Source organism: Onychostoma macrolepis, chromosome 12 (assembly GCF_012432095.1).
Source record: "Onychostoma macrolepis isolate SWU-2019 chromosome 12, ASM1243209v1, whole genome shotgun sequence".
Taxonomy (NCBI): domain Eukaryota; kingdom Metazoa; phylum Chordata; class Actinopteri; order Cypriniformes; family Cyprinidae; genus Onychostoma; species Onychostoma macrolepis.
Genome location: NC_081166.1, coordinates 8,065,136 through 8,083,126, shown reverse-complemented (window position 1 = coordinate 8,083,126; position 17,991 = coordinate 8,065,136). Strand labels below are relative to the sequence as shown.

General features: G+C 37.6%; 2 protein-coding genes across 14 annotated transcripts in view; one reads left to right on the top strand and one right to left on the bottom strand.

The window, feature by feature from the left end:
- baiap2b (BAR/IMD domain containing adaptor protein 2b) overlaps window positions 1-6,300 on the top strand; it is a 55,694-nt gene extending 49,394 nt beyond the window's left edge. For 5 of the 9 annotated variants that reach the window (XM_058793839.1, XM_058793840.1, XM_058793836.1 and 2 more), the window contains one exon: window positions 4,457-6,300. In XM_058793839.1, the coding sequence (XP_058649822.1) occupies window positions 4,457-4,583 (127 nt within the window). In that variant the 3' untranslated portion in view covers window positions 4,584-6,300. Of the gene's footprint in view, window positions 1-114; window positions 2,815-3,650; window positions 3,679-4,456 lie in introns of those variants that run through there. The other 4 variants (XR_009273701.1, XM_058793837.1, XM_058793838.1 and 1 more) reach the window with 4 other exon arrangements.
- Window positions 6,301-6,770: 470 nt separating this feature from the next.
- aatkb (apoptosis-associated tyrosine kinase b) overlaps window positions 6,771-17,991 on the bottom strand; it is a 70,301-nt gene continuing 59,080 nt past the window's right edge. For 4 of the 5 annotated variants that reach the window (XM_058793802.1, XM_058793801.1, XM_058793804.1 and 1 more), the window contains 11 exons: window positions 17,731-17,810; window positions 16,871-16,989; window positions 16,242-16,329; window positions 15,393-15,526; window positions 14,765-14,849; window positions 14,459-14,580; window positions 14,095-14,244; window positions 9,901-13,390; window positions 9,657-9,801; window positions 9,340-9,549; window positions 6,771-8,761 (listed from right to left, as the gene is read on the bottom strand). In XM_058793802.1, coding sequence (XP_058649785.1) covers window positions 8,733-8,761; window positions 9,340-9,549; window positions 9,657-9,801; window positions 9,901-13,390; window positions 14,095-14,244; window positions 14,459-14,580; window positions 14,765-14,849; window positions 15,393-15,526; window positions 16,242-16,329; window positions 16,871-16,989; window positions 17,731-17,810 — 4,652 coding nt within the window. In that variant the 3' untranslated portion in view covers window positions 6,771-8,732. Of the gene's footprint in view, window positions 8,762-9,339; window positions 9,550-9,656; window positions 9,802-9,900; window positions 13,391-14,094; window positions 14,245-14,458; window positions 14,581-14,764; window positions 14,850-15,392; window positions 15,527-16,241; window positions 16,330-16,870; window positions 16,990-17,347; window positions 17,811-17,991 lie in introns of all 5 variants that reach the window. The other variant, XM_058793806.1, reaches the window with a different exon arrangement.

Here is a 17,991-nt window from a genome sequence, read left to right as displayed (position 1 = left end):
ATTTTCATTTATGGGTGAACTATTCCTTGAACATCAGTGCTTTATGCTCTTTGTGCTTCAATGTGTCTGTGTCCAAAGCCAACCTGGCAGCATCTCCCTCTCTTTGTTCCACAGTTCGGAGGGCAAATTGATTTCGACAGTGTGAGAGGACAGACAAACACACAGACACCACCCTCCCCTCCGTCCCCACACACTGCCCTCTCTTCCTTTATCTCTCAACAATCCATCCCCCTTCACTCCACCCTCAGAGGAAGAGGATAGATCCACCCTTCCCACCTTCTAGTTCCCCTATTTTATCCCAGTTGGAAGCAGCCTAACGAAACCGGAATGCTGAGTATTCCATGTTGACCTTCCTCATTATACGCTCCTATCATAAGGATGTTGAACTTACTTCAGTAAACATGTTAATTGTCTTTATGTATCTCTTGCCTGTCTTTCATGCATGTACATGTCAACAATGTATAAATGCATAACTTTTGCCATCCAGGGGTCCACGGATTTAAAGGAATAGTTTACATGATTTTATTATATTATTTTCTTCTATGGAACACAAAAAGACTTATTTATGAGATCGAAGTCGTGTTGTTGTTTTTTTACCTTCTTTTTCTAAAGTGAATGGTGATCAGATTTTCTCTGAACAAAATGCTTTTTTTTTTCTCTTTTTTTTCTTTGGTCATTTTGGAGTTTGACAGGAACTGGTCCCCATTCACTTGAGGGAAGAGAGCAGCTCAGAAATCTAAATTTCTTGTTTGTTATTTTTTTGTTTCTGTGGAAGAAAGAAAAGTTGTATAGGTTTGAAACAACATGAAGGCAAGTGAATCAAAAAATTTTTGTTGAACAAAAAAAATCTTAAATGAAACCAATGTGGTAATATGATTAAATTTATTGTTTGTAACAATACCGGTGGGTTTATCCAAGTATAAACGACTGTTAATAATGAAACTCAGCTGAGAAAGACCGTATTCTGTACATTGGTAAGTTTGCATATTTAAAAAAAATCTCTACATATTCAGGTGTTTTTTAATTATTCCTTTTACATTGTTCGATCGAACAAAACTGATGTAATTAATTATCCACAACTTTCAGTGTGTTTCCATTTCATTGCTTATATTGCTGATGTAAAGGTCTCTGTAATCTTGTAATATCTCACCTGGAGTCCCTTCAATGAAGTATCTGTTTTCTAAATGCGTCAAGTGTTGCAGAGCAGGACGGTGAATTCTGATATGCAGTACATACTTGACATTCCCAGAGTCTCAAGTGAAGATTGAGATTGAAAGCCTAGAGGTTGAATTGGAACAAATTGTTTAAATATAAATGACATAAATGGGTTGTTTCTGGAATTCATGGTTCATGCATGAAAGAAAAGACAACTGGTACCTTTACATATCCATATCTCATCACCATTCACGAGTGAAGCAATAAGCAGTGAGAAGCAGAGTGTTAGTGATTTCACCACAGATGAGAGGTGTATCCCTCTTAACCATGGTACAGTAAATCACTGGTAACGAGCGGCTCATTGCTTGTATGAATAAAATCAGAAAGGAATAAACAACATAGTTTTAGTCTAGGCCATTTACGGTTGCCAAGAAACATCTCAAATTTAGCTCATCCCAACAGATTTTAGAATCTGAACCATCCATTTTTGCTCTTTGTGTTGCGGTCGTTTCAGCGATATCCATATTAATGATGTGCCAAGTCTTAATATAATCCATGTGATCCAGTGCCTTGTACATAGCACACAATATGTGTAAATACTATAACTGATAATTGAATGTTAAATTGTAAACATGCGTATTTCTGATTTTTTTTCTTTGACATAGATGCATTGTTTAATTTGGTTCAACAAGATCCCTGTGGATTCCTGTACAGCTTTTAGATTCGAAACATATGTAAAAACAGCAATAATCAAATTTGATACCATCCTTTTTTTGTTTAGTATCAATTTAAACATGATATTTTATGCTTATAATACACTTACACACCACTTGTGTGAGTTTTTTAGCCTTTTTCACAGGTGTGAAAGCTGAAGTCTTTTAGTTCCAGTGTTGTAATGAAAGGGAACTGATTAAATGCTTTGAAATAGCCTTTTTCATAGAAACAAAATGCTTATGATTAAGCTATAAAAGAGACAATGTTTCTCTGATGTGACAGAAACACCACATTGCTTGTTTGGTCTGGTAATTGTTTAAAGGTGCACCGCTCTATATTTTATCTGTATTGTACTTGAAAAGTCGATTTATTGTTGTACATGAAGGTGATGCACAATTAAATAAAAAGCACCTTCATTATTACCACAAAGTATGCGTGGAGACGTCCAGATTGTACACTTGCTTTCACTTTTCTCATGTTTTCCTTCACCAAAGATCCTGCCAGGTTCTTTGTGTCTGTCTGTCTCTCCTCCGGCTATAGATTTCTGTTTGCTTTTGCACTGTTTGTCTTTTTCTGTGTGTAACTAAACCAACGTCTTGCTGTAGCTCTGCCAACACTCTCCATCTCTGTTTTGATGAATTTAGAGACAAAAGCAGTAAGGTGTCAAGGACTGGAAGCCAGTGCCAGTGTTTCTTCTTTCTGCACTAGAGTAAAGGCTATGGTACAGCCGCCACACTCAGAGAGAGCTCCACCTCGGTCATGATATATATGTCGTTTTCTTCTGGAATGCCCACATTTTGGATGTAAAAGGAGAGAAAGTACAATAATTGTACAGCAAAGTATATACACTCCAATATGCATGTATATCGGGCGACACCAGAACCGTGTAATGACCATGTGACTTTCTACTCTTGAAAAGATAAATAAACATTTCTTCAGATTAAAGCGGTGTAGTCATTTCTTAGCTTGAATTTTTATGATTCACATCGATGACTTTATGGTTATTGACTTGCCATGAATAGAATATGAGATTGTCAACAATTTAATTCATTTGTCTCTAAATTGATCTGTAATTGTCAGCTGATGATTCTTTCAATCTTAATATCTGTGCAGTTTTTGTGGTTGTCCTAATGCTCAGATTGATCACTGCAGACACTATCAATCTGAAATGTAATTTTATTGCATTCTTCATCTTGAACACAGCTTTCACTGTGCTACTCATTTTACTCCTATTAAACTTGGTCAGGTTTTTAATTATACGTCAATGAAATGTTCAGAATAGCATACTAAAATACTACTGCATTATATTTAATGTACATGGGCACAAAATTGGGGAGAAGAATTGTAAAAAAAAAAAATTCATGAATTTTTAGTACTTTTTAAAGAATAAATACTGCCAAATGATGAACCAAATTCAATAATAAATATTTACAAATTCTTGCAAAAATGGTAGTTTTTTTTTTTAATGCGTTTTACAGTGCTATTTTATAATTGCCCATTTTTAACAACACTAGACAAACATTCCAAAAAAATCTAACAAATGTATTTGATCCCATAATTTGAAGCATTTTTAAAACTATCACATGTCAATCTGCTGAACTGATGTTCAATTCATTGTAAAAGTTGATTTCCTTTGGGTTGTCCATCTGAAGTTGACAATCTTGTACCATTTTCTGTGAAAGTGGCTACTGATTATTTACCATTTATAGTATAGTTTCATTACATTATTTACATTAAATAAGGCAAATAGTCAAATTCCAGGCCTTTTCTCATTTTTTCAGTGTGGTTCCTGAATTTGAACGCTTTTGAGTGAGTAAACCATGCAGTTTTATCTCTATGACCATTTATAATTTTAATGTATAGGGAAAAAACTGAAAGAAAATTGCATGCTTTTGACATCATTGAATATCTTAATTTCAAATGGAAATCTTCAAATAATAAAACGGGCCCAAAAAGTATTCCAATGCTTATAAATCTAAATGTCATTGCATTAAATATATCAAAGCAAGTAGTATTTTTTTTTTTAAGCAAAGTTTTTTTTATATATATAAAAATATGGTATAAAAATATATTGTGATACTTGATGGTTGTACAATTATTCAGTCATTAGTGTTCAAAATGCTTTTTGGGTCTCTGCATATTATGTATAGCACGTCAAACTCGATTATAACAAGGGCTGATTTTACTTCAGTTTCAGGTTCTTTCCTCCTCAGTCTGTGATAAAGCTCCAGCTTTCTAAAGAATTCAATTTACATGTACAATTTCATATTTGAATGCAGAATAGGATGTGATCTTTCCTGACATGACTGTCAATATAGTGACTATGAAATTAATCTTTTGTGAGCCACGGGTGCGTAAATGACGCAGGGAAGAGACTGAAGTTGAATTACAATCAGCACGAATAATCTCAAATTTCCATTCCTTCCATTTTTATTCCCTCAAACGTTAGGCTTCAAACCTGCTTTTTCAAATTCATGCTGCATGCTATATTGTCCAAGATTTTGGTAATAACTTTTAAGCATGCTTAGAAAAAACAGCACGTCTGTCCGTTATATGATGTTATGGTTTGTATTTTTTTTTTTTATAGAGTGACGGATCCTCTCCAATTCACCACATTTGCGCTCACATCTCGCCAAAGACAAAGCAATTTCAACAGCAAGCAGAAACCCAAACTGATTATAACAGAAGACCTTGGATCTCGACTCCCTTATTAGGACATCAATATTTCAAACACATTTTTGCAGGCCACATGGACTAGAGCTACTGTACAGAACCTTCTTACATCAAATTACCCACAATCCTCAGTCAAAGCAACAGAAGGCAATGCTCTGAGCTTCTGATCATTCAAGTATTGCCATTGCTACTAGCTGATGATCCATTTTAAGCTTGATTTCTATCTATGACTGGAAGAAACCTTTTTTGTATATATAAAAATATACAAATGTAAATACATTTAGTAAGAGCTTTTTATTTTTTAGAAGACATCTGTTTGGTCCATTGAGGAAAACTACTCAAACGATAAAAAAATATAAGCATGATTCTTTTCTATGCGTTTTTGTCTCATTCAAGACATAAATGTAAGGATCTGTAGAAATCTGCTGCCCTCCTGCTACCATACATTTGATTAGGGTCTTCTGCAGTTTGAATCAAGGTTCAGCCTCCAAAAAAGAGAGACAACTTGTTTTGAATTGACATTTGAACACTTGATATAAACACATTTTATATGATATATGTACTAAGATTTATAGATTTTACCGTAGAGATTGTAATTTCATATCACTGTCATGATTCTGGTGCTTGTTCATGTCAGTTTTTTTTGGTCAATAATGACTTAAATGTAACTTGAATCATGGTTTCAGAAGACTTATACAACAGCCCTACTATTTTCTCCTTTTGGAGTATTTATTGTAAGGTAAAGAAATGTTTTGCAAAATCTGCTAAATGTTTTACTTTCGTAGTCCTCAGAAAAAGAAAACCACACATCAAGTGTCATGAACATATTTAACTAATGAAGGGTGATTCGTTAAAGATGGTGAAATTTCTATTTCTTTTTCATTTATTGTAATCTGCACTTTTAGTAGCAAACAGCCAAGATCTGCAGCCTTTCCTAAAGGGTAATAGTGACCAGATTCTTTTAGATTCTTTTTCAAAATTTCACTTTTTAATATCATTTTTGCAGATACCATAAAAGGGCCTAGAGGATAGATCTTAAAGCTATTCTCTTCTCTTTTTTTGTATCTCTATTAAATTGTCTATTACAATTCTACAAACACAGCCTCCTCCCTCATCTGTTTTGTAATTTTTTTATATATATTTTTACAAACAAACCCACTCGGTATTCATACTTTCTTAATAACCACACTCACGCCTTCGACATTGCCACACAAACAACTTCACTCTCACTTATTCCCTCATTCATTCTTCTACATGCGTGCCACAAAGTGAAGTTATTAACGTAATTTCGGGAGGAGTACGCCCATCTAATCTTCCAATTAATATCAGAGTATAAAAACAGCCTCTTACCATTTCCGCTTTTAGTTCTTTCGGCATCCCTCCACCTCCCCATCTCCTCCTTTATGCATATTTAATTCATTTATCCTTCTGTCTATAGGGGGGCTATCAGAGTTCGAGTAGAATAGTCTCTCTGAGCCCTCCATTGCGGACATCAAGCCAAGTCCGTTTACCACTAATGCTAAGATTACATGGGCACACAAACTTGTGAACTGAGGGTTTTATGTACCAAATGGTATGTACCAAACAGCACCAGAAAACGTTTTCCAGAGTAGATAAACTTCCAAATGAAAAGATGTAGCAATACTCAGTGTTTATGAAGACTGAATAGCAGTGGTTCCCAACCCTGGTCCTAGAGGCACCCCAACACTGTTTTGCATGTCTCCTTAATCAAACACACATGATTCAGGTCATCAGCTCATTAGTAGAGACTCCAAGACCTGAAATTGGTGTGTCAGAGAAAGGAGACATGCAAAATGTGCAGGGTTGAGGTGCCTCTAGGATCAGGGTTGGGAACCATTATACTGTTCTTATACTGTATGTATATGATGTAAATATTGTGTGTGAACAGAGTGAGAATGGAAAAATTGAGTATGACTATACAGAGAATTTGTATGATCCACTTGGTAGCCCATTTCGGAATTAGATATTTTTCCACCTGCATGTATTTTCATCCATTTTCTTTGTTTTTGCACGTGTGTGTGTCATATTAAAGAAATAATGAGTAGAAAGACTAATAAAACAGCCAGTTGTATAAAAGTGAAGGTTACCTGTGTATGTTTCTTATTTATCCTGCTAAAACATCAATATGAAATATTACATATGTTGAATCTACTTTTAATGTGTTGTAATTAAAGTTATACATTAAAACAACAAAAACTGCAAGAGAGAACCGTCAAACAGAATCGTTTTATTTTTCTCACTAAATTTGTGACACATTTGAGGAACAGAATTACATACACTCTCGCTTAACACTATACTGTGACTCAAAACCATCGTAAGGGCAAATTCCCCAAGAAAAATCTGTGAATCCACCGCTCTGAATCAGAATAACTTACAGGACGCAAATCCGGCTTGTGCCACATCGACTGATACATTTCTTTGGCAGAAAACACATCTTTTCCCTTTACCTTCTATGTGCCCATTTGATCTTTCAGCAGTTTAAAATTGTTGAATCAAATACAAAAATAGTACAGACTGTTGTCTAGTTCAATCTAAGCTAGACGATTACATAGAATAAAGCCTTCACAGGCAAACGAACAGAACATATTGAGAGTAGCGTATTGAGATTTATGCATGGCCGGACGCACAGAAGTGTGCAGGTAGCATCGAGTCCCTCCGTACTGTACACGGTTCTCAGTCACATCAGCAGGCTCGTCCTCCTTGATCACGTCCAATTTGTTGTTTCCCAACCATATGAGAAAAAAAAATCACAATATCATATGTCCATTTTGTTCAGCAGTTTAAATTGTTCCTGTTAGTCCATTTTTATAAAGTCCAACAACTAGACACGACAGTCTATTAAGCGTTGCGGCTTGCAATGCTGAAAAGCATTGATCTGTTCTTCAAAGTTCAAGGAAATATAAAACATGTTGACTAATAAATAACACTCTTAAGTATATGATTAACACCCTGATCATAATACAACCTGACTTCAATCTTCAAAGGTAGCAAGCATGTACAGCATCATTTAATAGGGTGAATACCGGTAAATTGGAACACTTTCTGATCATTTGTAATCATTTTTTATAATATGATCCAAATGGCTACAATATATTAATGATGATGCTTGAGTTTAAGTGTCCCTCTTCACCAGTAGTCACCCTAAATACATCATTAAATACATGTCAAATCATCAAATCCTCCATTACATAATAGGTTGTGAATTACATATGGTTTAATATTTATTTTTGAGATTATTTTGAGTTTTTCTACTTTTCTACTGCATGTTAAAACTTCACTATAAAAAAAAAAAAAGGAATCTTTTTTTGTTATTAGTTTATGGATTTAACTGCAGATATTCAAAGTCAAACTGTGAAACATGATTTCTGCTATGAACAGGGAAATAGCAAAGAATGACAAATCATTTGCCTCGTGCAAACTGATTTAAATTGAAGCACTGAATAAGTCAATAAATAACAAAATGATCTAAAACACTAAGCATACAAATCATGAAGAAAGAGAATCGATAATAATAATGATGTGTGATTATTAATAAAATCATGAAAGTGGTTTCAGAATGCCATGTCACCATAACACAATGCTACTCTCAGGCAGGTGACAAACACAAGGCAGCTGTGTGTCGTGAACTTCATTTTAGTCATAAAAACACTTAAATAACCTCTCCTTTTTAAAACTCCTCCTTTTATAGACAAACAACACTGCATTGATATTTCACAGTAAAAATCAGTTCAGTTTAGTTTTGTTACATTTTGCTCATTCAATTTTTGATGCAGTGATACCTTTAGCGTCTTTTCAACACTTTCCAAAAATACAGTATCTGATGTTGTAAACAGTCACAGTCAGTTTCCAGTAGGTCCATATAAACTAAGCAGCTCCATCCAAACTCTGTTTCATTTATAATACGCTTAATTTTAGTTTGTATTTCCTATTGTATTTTAGTCATTTCCACATGATTTTTTTCTTCTTCTGGGGCCCTTTCGAAAGGGCTGCTCTGAAGTGTTTGCTGACATTAAGAGGCACTGTCTTTAAGGGGATCCAAAAACGGTTTCCAAAGAGATCAAAACCTCGATATCTCGATACCCCTTTTATCTCCTCGATAAAAAAAGAAAATAAACAAAAATAAATAAGTGTCTGTCAGTGCTGCTCAGTGTTGGCAGTAGTATGGTGATTCACTCTCTTTCCCCATCTTCACTGCTCCCTTTAAAACAGAAGAAAAAACATTATATTTATATTAGCTTTATGTTTAATTAACATGCAAATTATCACAGGAGTGTCTAAAGTATTTGGAAAATTAAAAACAGATTTTTCTGTAGAACAAATCTGTTCAAAGACAATATCATGTGAAATATATTACGGTACGCGTAAAAAAAAAAACACAATGTACTTGACAACTAACGTTAATTTGTGCACATTTTCATTTTGGCTTGTTTTGGAGTCATGAAATTGAACCATTGACAAAATGTTCTGGCAATCGATGTTTTCACTGTTATACATTAGGGGGCGCTATTGTACATCTTCTGAAATAGTACAGAATCTCTAGATGCAAAAGCAAGCGAAGAAGCAGAAACAAGTAACAGAAGCATTGTTCGCACACGTAAGCTAACATGCGTAGTCTTTGACAAAAGCACGAAACTCTTTTTTATATATATTGCATTCATACAACAAAATATTCTAGGGACCATGAAAAAAATGGTGGTACTGGCTTGCAACTTTAAAAAAAAAATGCTGATGGGGAAAAAGTTTATTATAAGAACTGCTTTAAACGTGCTATCTCACCTCCTGCAGAATCCATATCTGAATCCGAGACATGTGTGATTGAGAAACGTGACACACTGGATGGAGAAACGGTAAAACGGGAGACCTGTGCCACAGGTTTATTACTGCCACTCAGTAGGCTCGGCTTTGGAGTGATGTCCGGTGGAGACCCCTTAGAAGATGTGGGAAGGGGCAACAATGGGAAATCATCCTCCCATTCAAACCCTGCACCTTAGATCAAAGACAAAGTGGGACGGTATATAATTAGTGTTAAAAATTCTTGAAAAAAGATGCAAACAAAACTGCTTGGGCAAAAAAAGAGGGAAAAAGTATCTTACTCTCTTCTGAGATGTTTCCATCAGAAGAGTCATCGGAGACATTGATCTTTTCCTGCTGGTTTGGTGCTTTACCCTTTGCACTCGGTTTGCTTGACTCTTCACCCAAGGGAAAACTTTCATCTGCCAGCTCTCTGGTTGGGCTTTCCTGGTGGGGTTGACATCATTTTATTATTAAACTTCAAAGAACTAAAATGTGATTCAATATATCACAGAAAACCTCTTGAAATTACTGGACAAAAACTACCTGGTCAAACAGAAAGACGGTGACATCATCGAAGAAAGACACCACTTTCTTTTTGTTCTCCATTTCGTCAGACAGTGAATCACTGAGCAGCGTTGGTATCTTAAGCAGACTTCTGAGTTTGTGCGCATCACTGCAGTCGCTCACAATGATAGGTACGGTCAAGATCTCGTCCTCGCTTTCTTCGCTCTGCTCCTGGATACTGTATGTGCGCAGCTCCTCATCGGACTCATCGCTATCCTCAGAGTCGCCATCTTCCTCATCTGCCTCATCTCCATCTGTGGGAGATACCCGTCCTTCTAGTGGAGGGGGAGGAGAACCAGAACGTGTGGAGCTTCTTTTGCGTCCTCCTCCTTCACAGTCCTTACTCCTGGATTCCAGTCCCTCATGTGTAGGGGAAATGTTCCTTTCTGCTGTTTCCTTCTGAGATGCTAGTTTCTCTTCGGACAAAATGATACAGCTCACATCTTTGACTACGCCCTCTTCATTCTCATCAATAAGGACCTCTGGAATATTGGTGTCTGCAACATCACCCTCAGAAGTGACTTGGTCGAGAGACGGACTATCTTCACTGCCTACTTGTTTGAAAGATTCCTCTTGCTTTACATCGGGACCAAGCAAAGCATCTGAATTAGATCCTTCAAATTCCGATGGTACAAGTTCTGCAGAAAGATCTGAATCTACACCAAGATTTTCATCATCACCAAAATGATCTTTTATGGTAGACACTTCATTATCAGGAGATGAGAGAGACACGCTACTGAGTGTGTCACAACCAGACATAACTTCATTGATCTTTGATGGAACATTTGAAGTTGCATCATGAGAGTGTTCAGAAGATTTTTCACTTTCCTTTGTAGATGGTAAAAGATATTCATCTTCATCTGCTTCCTTTTTTGGAGGAAGTAGCTCCTCTTTATCTGTAATTTCCTCTGGTCCATCTTTCTGATCTTCGAGTTCATTGATGTCCTCTTCGCTTTCTTTATCTTTCCCGGCATCATAGTCAGAGAAGTAGGCCGAATCTCTGTATGGAGTTTTCTCACTCAGCGCTTTCAGCTCTCCATCACTGCTCTCAGATGTGGTCAATGCCATTAGAGAATCAACATTGTCCTCTAACTTCTCATCCTCTGCCCTTATAATCTCTTGTTCAAAGTTAGACCCAGATGTGACTTTTCCCAAGGGTTGAATGAAAACCTTAGAATCTTGTAGCTCATGGGGTTCCTTTAGGACAAACTCTGGAGATTCATTGTTTTCGGTGTCATAGCCACTGTCCACTGTCTTGGGAGAGCTTGACGGATGGATGGAGGCAGGACTGAGTGTCTCGCTGGAACATGCTGTAGATGGTATGTCAATGGAGTCTGGGGTACCAACCTGCTTTTGTAATGACTTGAATGTTGGATTGATGTAGTCAACAGTTTCCACTTCAACGGTGAAGTCACCAAAAATCCCTGAGGTTACGTCAGTGATGTCATCATCGCTGCAGTCATCAATCTCCACCAGACTGATACTAGAGCATCCATGGTCCACACCACTGTCCGCTGTCTTACTTAAGTCTGACTCTGGCTCTGAGTTCTTAGGTAACTCTGCTTGGGATTTCTCCAATGGTGGAGTGATGGCAATAATTTCAGTTTTGGGATCCATTAGAGATGCATCTTCATGCAAAGACTTTTCTTGCTTCAAGTTTGTTTCTCCTACCGCAATATCCACATACTGCTGTGAGACATCAAATTGTTTGACACCTTCCCTTGATGACTCTATTTTGGAAACTATATGTCCAGCAGATAAAGGTGCTTGGCCTAGATGTTGGTCTTTTTTGGGCAATGTCATGGGTTTCCCTGGAATACAGTCGATCATGAAGCAGTTCCTCACAAGTGTTCCTGTTAGAGGATCTACAAAATGTGAACTGCTCAAAGCTTGACAACACGGCACGGGATATACTTCAGCCTCTCTGGGTTCATGGCACATATGGACATACGAGCTGCACTCGGGTGAAGGGTTTGAAGGTACATGTCTTCCATGCACCAGGCAAGTGTTGCTTTTGACTGTTGCCTCTAAGTAGTCAACAGGTTTGGCCATATGGTACGGCAGGGTCTGCTCTTCTGGCCATGCATCTTCAACATCAGTCATCGGCATAGTGTAGTGGAAATCTGCATACGAATCTTGGATACAAGACCCCTGCCTTTGACGCAAGGTCCTTGTGTTTGTATTTGCTGGATTGCTGGTGGACCAGCTTCTTGCTCGCCTTTCCACAAAGATGTCTTCCTCTTCCTCAGATTCGCTGTCATCTCGTCCTACAAACATGGCACCACCTGACGCCATGTCAATACAAACTGAGTGGCTACCTGGCATAGTCTTCCTCAAAGAGCCCATCATATCATAATATCCTCCCGTAACGTTCTTTCCTATAATGGAGCCTTGGATGTTCTCCAAGTAAGGATCAGCATAGCCTTGTGGAGGACTTCCAAGTGATGGTGAGACACCTAAAGGCTCCTCTAGTTCCCCAAGTGCCTGTCTTAAGCTTCGAGACCCCCAGCTCTCTTGTGGAGGCTCTGTTGGGTCTCGTATCAGGTAGCAGTCCATGATCTTAGGAGGTGATGGTTCATAGTAGTAACCTCCATCCCTGTCTTTGTATGAGACATAGTGACCAGACTCCCATGCTCTAAGAGGGCTACCATGGCCCAAAAGCGGCTCCATAGTTAGAGACATAGAAGGACTGGTGTCGGAATCATAGGCACTGCTTTTGTGGATATCCGCTGACCAATAAATGTCTGGTTTAGCTTCAGGGGGACAGTTCATACACTCTCTAGAGTCTCCACTACCTGTTAGAAAGCTTCCATTGCTGCCCCCAAACTCTGGGCTGTAAGCACACAGGGTGAAGTTCATATCAATATTGCTTTGTACTGGCTCCTCAATGCGAATGTAGTACTCATTACTCACTGATGGACTGTGAGCACTCAGGACTGGTACCACACCTGGGGTGTGTATTTGTTTGGACTCATAATATGAAGGAGAAACCCCTAGGGCGAGTCCTTCAACAGCACAGCCCCCCACTATTCCACCTGGAGGGTAGTAGACCTCCTGACAATGGGGATTGCCTTGACCCAAAGTGCCTGAGGTGGATGAAGAATGGTAGTGTTGTTCAGCCCGTGCCTGCTCCCACTTGTACTCAAAGTTGAGGCCATGGCTGGTTTCAGTAACCGTTAAGATGTCATCTCCAGATTCTGAATGGTAGCCATCTCCAGAGGGGAACTGTTCCAGTAGGGGGAATGAGGAAGTGGTGGATGACATGGGCATGTCGATTGCTAGTGCACCTGCACCTGCTCCAAGGACATTAGCATGGCTTGTGTTTGGTCTCATGGAGTTCCAGCGCCTCTCAAAGTCTTCCTCTGCCTCACTGGCTCCTTTGGCGCATAGGTAACTAAGCAGCAGATGAACTTCTTCTGCATTGGGCCTCTGATCAGGCTGAAGCCAACAGAACTGCATTACTTCATACCTGGTGATACAGAAACACAAACATACACTTTTAGGGCAACTGTTACTAAAAGTTTCACTTCCATAGTGACTTAATGAGCTTTTTTTAAAATCTATTTTTCAGTAGAAATAAATCTAAACATCCTTAAACCAAGATTCATTTACTTGAGAAGTAGGCAGTGAAGCATATAATATTAAGATTTTTTTTATAGATTGCATTTTACAGATTGAGAGTAATCTATAAACAATATAATATCTTAATATCTAATGCAGTTTTGGACCTGGAGTAAATTTATTTTGTTTCAAGGATTTTTAGAAATTTTAACTGGAAATTTACACAAAAATACTGCTACATTGTGTTATGGCCAAACTATCTAAACAACAAAAATAAAATAGCTTTAAAGGCAAAGACTCGAAAAGAGTAGGGATAAAATTGAAAGGCTCTAGCCAGGCAAACTCAGCCCTTCCAGGCCACTTTCCTTCAGAGTTTAGCTCCAACCCAAATCAAAAGTACCTGAACCAGCTAATCATTGTCTTCAAGACTACTAGAAGGATACAGGCAGGTGAGTTTTATCAGGGTTAGATCAAATCTCTGCAGGAAAGTGGCCTGGAAGGGCCAAGTTTACCCATCACTGCTCTAGCAGAATGAAAAATCAAGGCTCTAACTCTAGATAATGGTTAATAAAAAGAGTAAGAAGAGCAATATAAAGTTTATTAGACACCCACCAGCGGTCAGAAAGAGGGTACTTAAGAAGTGGCTTGGGCAGCTTCAATTGCTGGTCCTTAACAGCATAACTGAGAACCTGTCGGTCTGAATAATGGCGGTACGGCTGATTCCCCAGCTCAAACAGCTCCCAGATTGTTACACCGAGTGACCTTATGTACAGAGAGAAACAAAGTATTTTGGTAACTAACAGCAATTTATGCATCAATCAATAATGACTTGATAACTATAATAAAGATTTATTTATTTAAGAGGCGGTTTGTTCTTCCTAAAAGTGCAAAATAAAGGCCTAAATTCAACATTAGATTTATGTTCTACAGATGCAAGAATTTGCTCTGTGCTGTAGCCTCTTTTGAAGATACTGACCAGATGTTGCTTTCCTTGGTTTGGTCCACCACCAGTAAGTTACCATGAACCTCATCAACCAGTTCAGGGGCAATCCAGCGTAAGGGAATCCAGGTCTGGTCTGATGTCACAAAGTAGTCATCCTGGGGATGAAAAGACATGAAATACAAGTTAATGAAATACACTAAACACATTTTGAATAAAAAGCACAAAATCAACTAGTAAATGAATGTAATACAAAATTCAGGTTTGCATTACTATTCAAAATGAGATATTTTGTAGATACATTTTAGTAGATAAAAAATGTATAGATTTAAGTGTACACACCTTGTACTTGTTGTGTGCTAGTCCATAGTCTCCAATCTTAACTTTTATGTCTGATGTTAGCAGGCAGTTTCTTAAAGCCAGATCACTGCAGAAAACCAGAGCACCAAAAATAAATAAATAAATGATAAGCACCTTCTGAAAATAGGACATGGCCTAAATTATTTCATATTGCTAGCTCAAACATAACTGGAAGTCATTTACAAAACTGCAAGCCTGCATAAAATTAACATGACAGATGCAATGCCAGAAATAGCCATCATTTTACTGCATTGTGGTGTTACTTTCCAAAAATAATTCTTCAGGAACCTATTCAAAGCATCTTGGCAAGGACATGTTGAAGTTGCTTGTAGATGTGTGGTGACCCCCGGCAACAAAATCACTGATGCTGGAGTGGAGTAAAAACACTCAAGCAGCATCAGGAGATTGTTGCAGGGAGAAACCATGAGACAGGAAGCAGGTAATGCAGATATTCACACTCATCCTTCATACTCATACTGAGAATGTTTTGAGAATTAAAAAAAAAATATATATAATATATATATATTTCGGTTCTAAAGAATTCAAATTCTCTAAACATAGATTTGTGCAATAAAATAGAAGTGTTGAAGTAAATAAATTGTTGGCTGACCTATGGGTGAAGTTGTTTTTGTGAAGGTGAAGCAGGCCTGAAGTGATCTCACACGCCATCCTCTGAAGTAGTAAGGGGTCAGGGGTCATGGAATCTGTTGCCCGGCAGCTGCGTAGGTAACCTTTAACATCACCCTGTTGACATGGAACATATAAATCACATGCTAAAACAGGAAGGTAAGACATAAATGCAAATCAGTATGCATAAACATCAGAAGAGTGTGCCGTCAGCCTGATTTTCCTCAGCTAACCATTGGGGGGCGATATATATCAAGAAATCATGAGGGCAGCTGTTTGATGTTGTTGCTAAGGGCAGTTCTGTTTCAAAAAACATGCTGTTGCACATTTGACCTAAGTAGGCAATAACAGGAGAAGAATGATATGAAATAAAGAAACACACTATCATGTTGTGACTCTTGCATTTTCACCTTATTTTTCAATGCTTAAGTAAACTTTTTTATTATGAATGTGTGAGACTTCTGGTTCATGAGCTGCTATAGGTAAATAACCAGAAGAATAAAAAAGTGCAATTAACGGTAAAAAATATCTTTGAAACAAACCACTTTTTCTTATTAGGGTGATTTAAAATAATATGATAACAAATGCCAGTTTGCAACATCAAGCAGCAAAATTGACTGTTTTTATATAGCTGAAATTTGCTAAAATATATGCTTTCTGGCCAAATTCTCCATCATATTCTGGTGTCTAGATATGGCCTCTTTCAATGAAAATCTATGGGAATTTTTTTTAACCTAAAAACTTTGCGACTTTAAAAGTAATAGCACGTAAATAATAACACATATAAAGATATAATATTTAAAAATAAAATAAAATAAAATAGTGGGCTAACCAGTGGGCAGAACTCCATGACCACTAAGTAGGGTGTGATCTCTGTGCACTGAGCGAGGCATTGCACTAGAGCCGGATGCTGGAGAGACCTGCAGAAACAGTTTCAGCCCAATCATCACTAAAATATCCCACAATCATACTATACATTCATATTACAGACATAGTTCACCCAAAAATTAATATTCTGTCATCATTTATTCACCCTAATATTGTTCCAAACCTTTATGAATTTCTTTCTGCTGTAGAATCCATAAAACAAATGTCAATGGGGTCAGTGTTGTTTTGAACCCCTTTCACTTTCATTTTCAATGTATGTTTTTCAACCTTCTTCAAAATACCTTCTTTTGTGTTTTACAGAAGAAACATCATTTTTTGCAACAACCTGAGGGTGAGTAAATGATGAGAAAACATTTATTTTTGAGTGAACTATGCATTACATACAGTACATTAATTCATGTGTTTATTACAAATGACTAATTTTAGCAGACATTGTTTAGCCTAAGCAACAATATGTTTTTTCATATGGCCCCTCCTAGGAGGAGTTTGAAACTGTGATTTTTCAAACCTTATTTATTCTTGCAAAAGAGATTAAATAAAATGTATAAATGAAATATTGCATTGTTTGTTTACCGGTATGGCCGAGCCTCTTCCAGAAAGTGCATCTGGTCCTGCACGCTGGCACTGGCCTTTAGTTCCTTCACCACCACCTGGGTACTGCTGAGACCGGAGTGAACCTCCCCCAACAATACCTGTGAACCGACACATCCCACCGACACACATATACACAAACACACAAGGGAAAGACAACAGAAACACACACACACAGGTATGAACAGAGGGAAAATGGACAACACACACAGTTATCGACAGGGTGACACAGATAGACACGAAACAGATGTGCACATAAAGGAAATGGGTACACAGGATGGAAGGAAGGAAATGGAAGACAGATATTCCACAAAACCAAGCCAAAAAGGTTTAAATCAAGTCCAGGAATCATGCGAAAAGATGCTCAAAAGGAAGTGCAGAAAGACGAAACAACACAAAACCAGATGAGACATCGATAAACATGCAGCCACAGAGAGACAGACATACAGATGGACATACCCATTCAATGGAAAGTTGGGGTAATTGGGGTAGTGTGTGTGTGTTGATGTATGTGTGTTACAAAAAGACAAAGAAGTAGAGAGAAAGAGAGAAAGAATGAGAATGAATGAGGCGCAGTTATTCCCATGAAATACTAAAGAGCTTCTGGAATTCACTGCTACACAGAAATATCATCAAATTCTCACAGGGAACAGTCAAGACGCGAGTCCAACATCAAAGCTTGAGTATTACTGAGGTAAAACAGCGTGGAAGATATTTTCACATCCTTGGGACTAAACTACAGAGGTAAATCTTTGATCCGTAGCAGAACACGCTCAGGGCGTTCATGTTTGTGAGGTACACAAACAAACAAAACAAATAAACAATAAAACAACTACACTTACCTTGCCAAACCAGCCATGTCCAATCTCCTTTATATAAAGCAAACTGTGGCGGCCAAGATCCGTGGATCTCAGGAGCTGGACTAAAAGATGATTATCAGGAAATAAAAAGACAGAGACTATGAATAAATAGTTCTGTTGTACAGATGTTCTTTGCTTCTTTTGAAGCACAAGATGCTTTTGGGATCATTCTCAAATTTAAGAGCTACTGTCATCACCATTCCAATTCATTTTATATGCAGACGATATCATTTTAAATTAAAA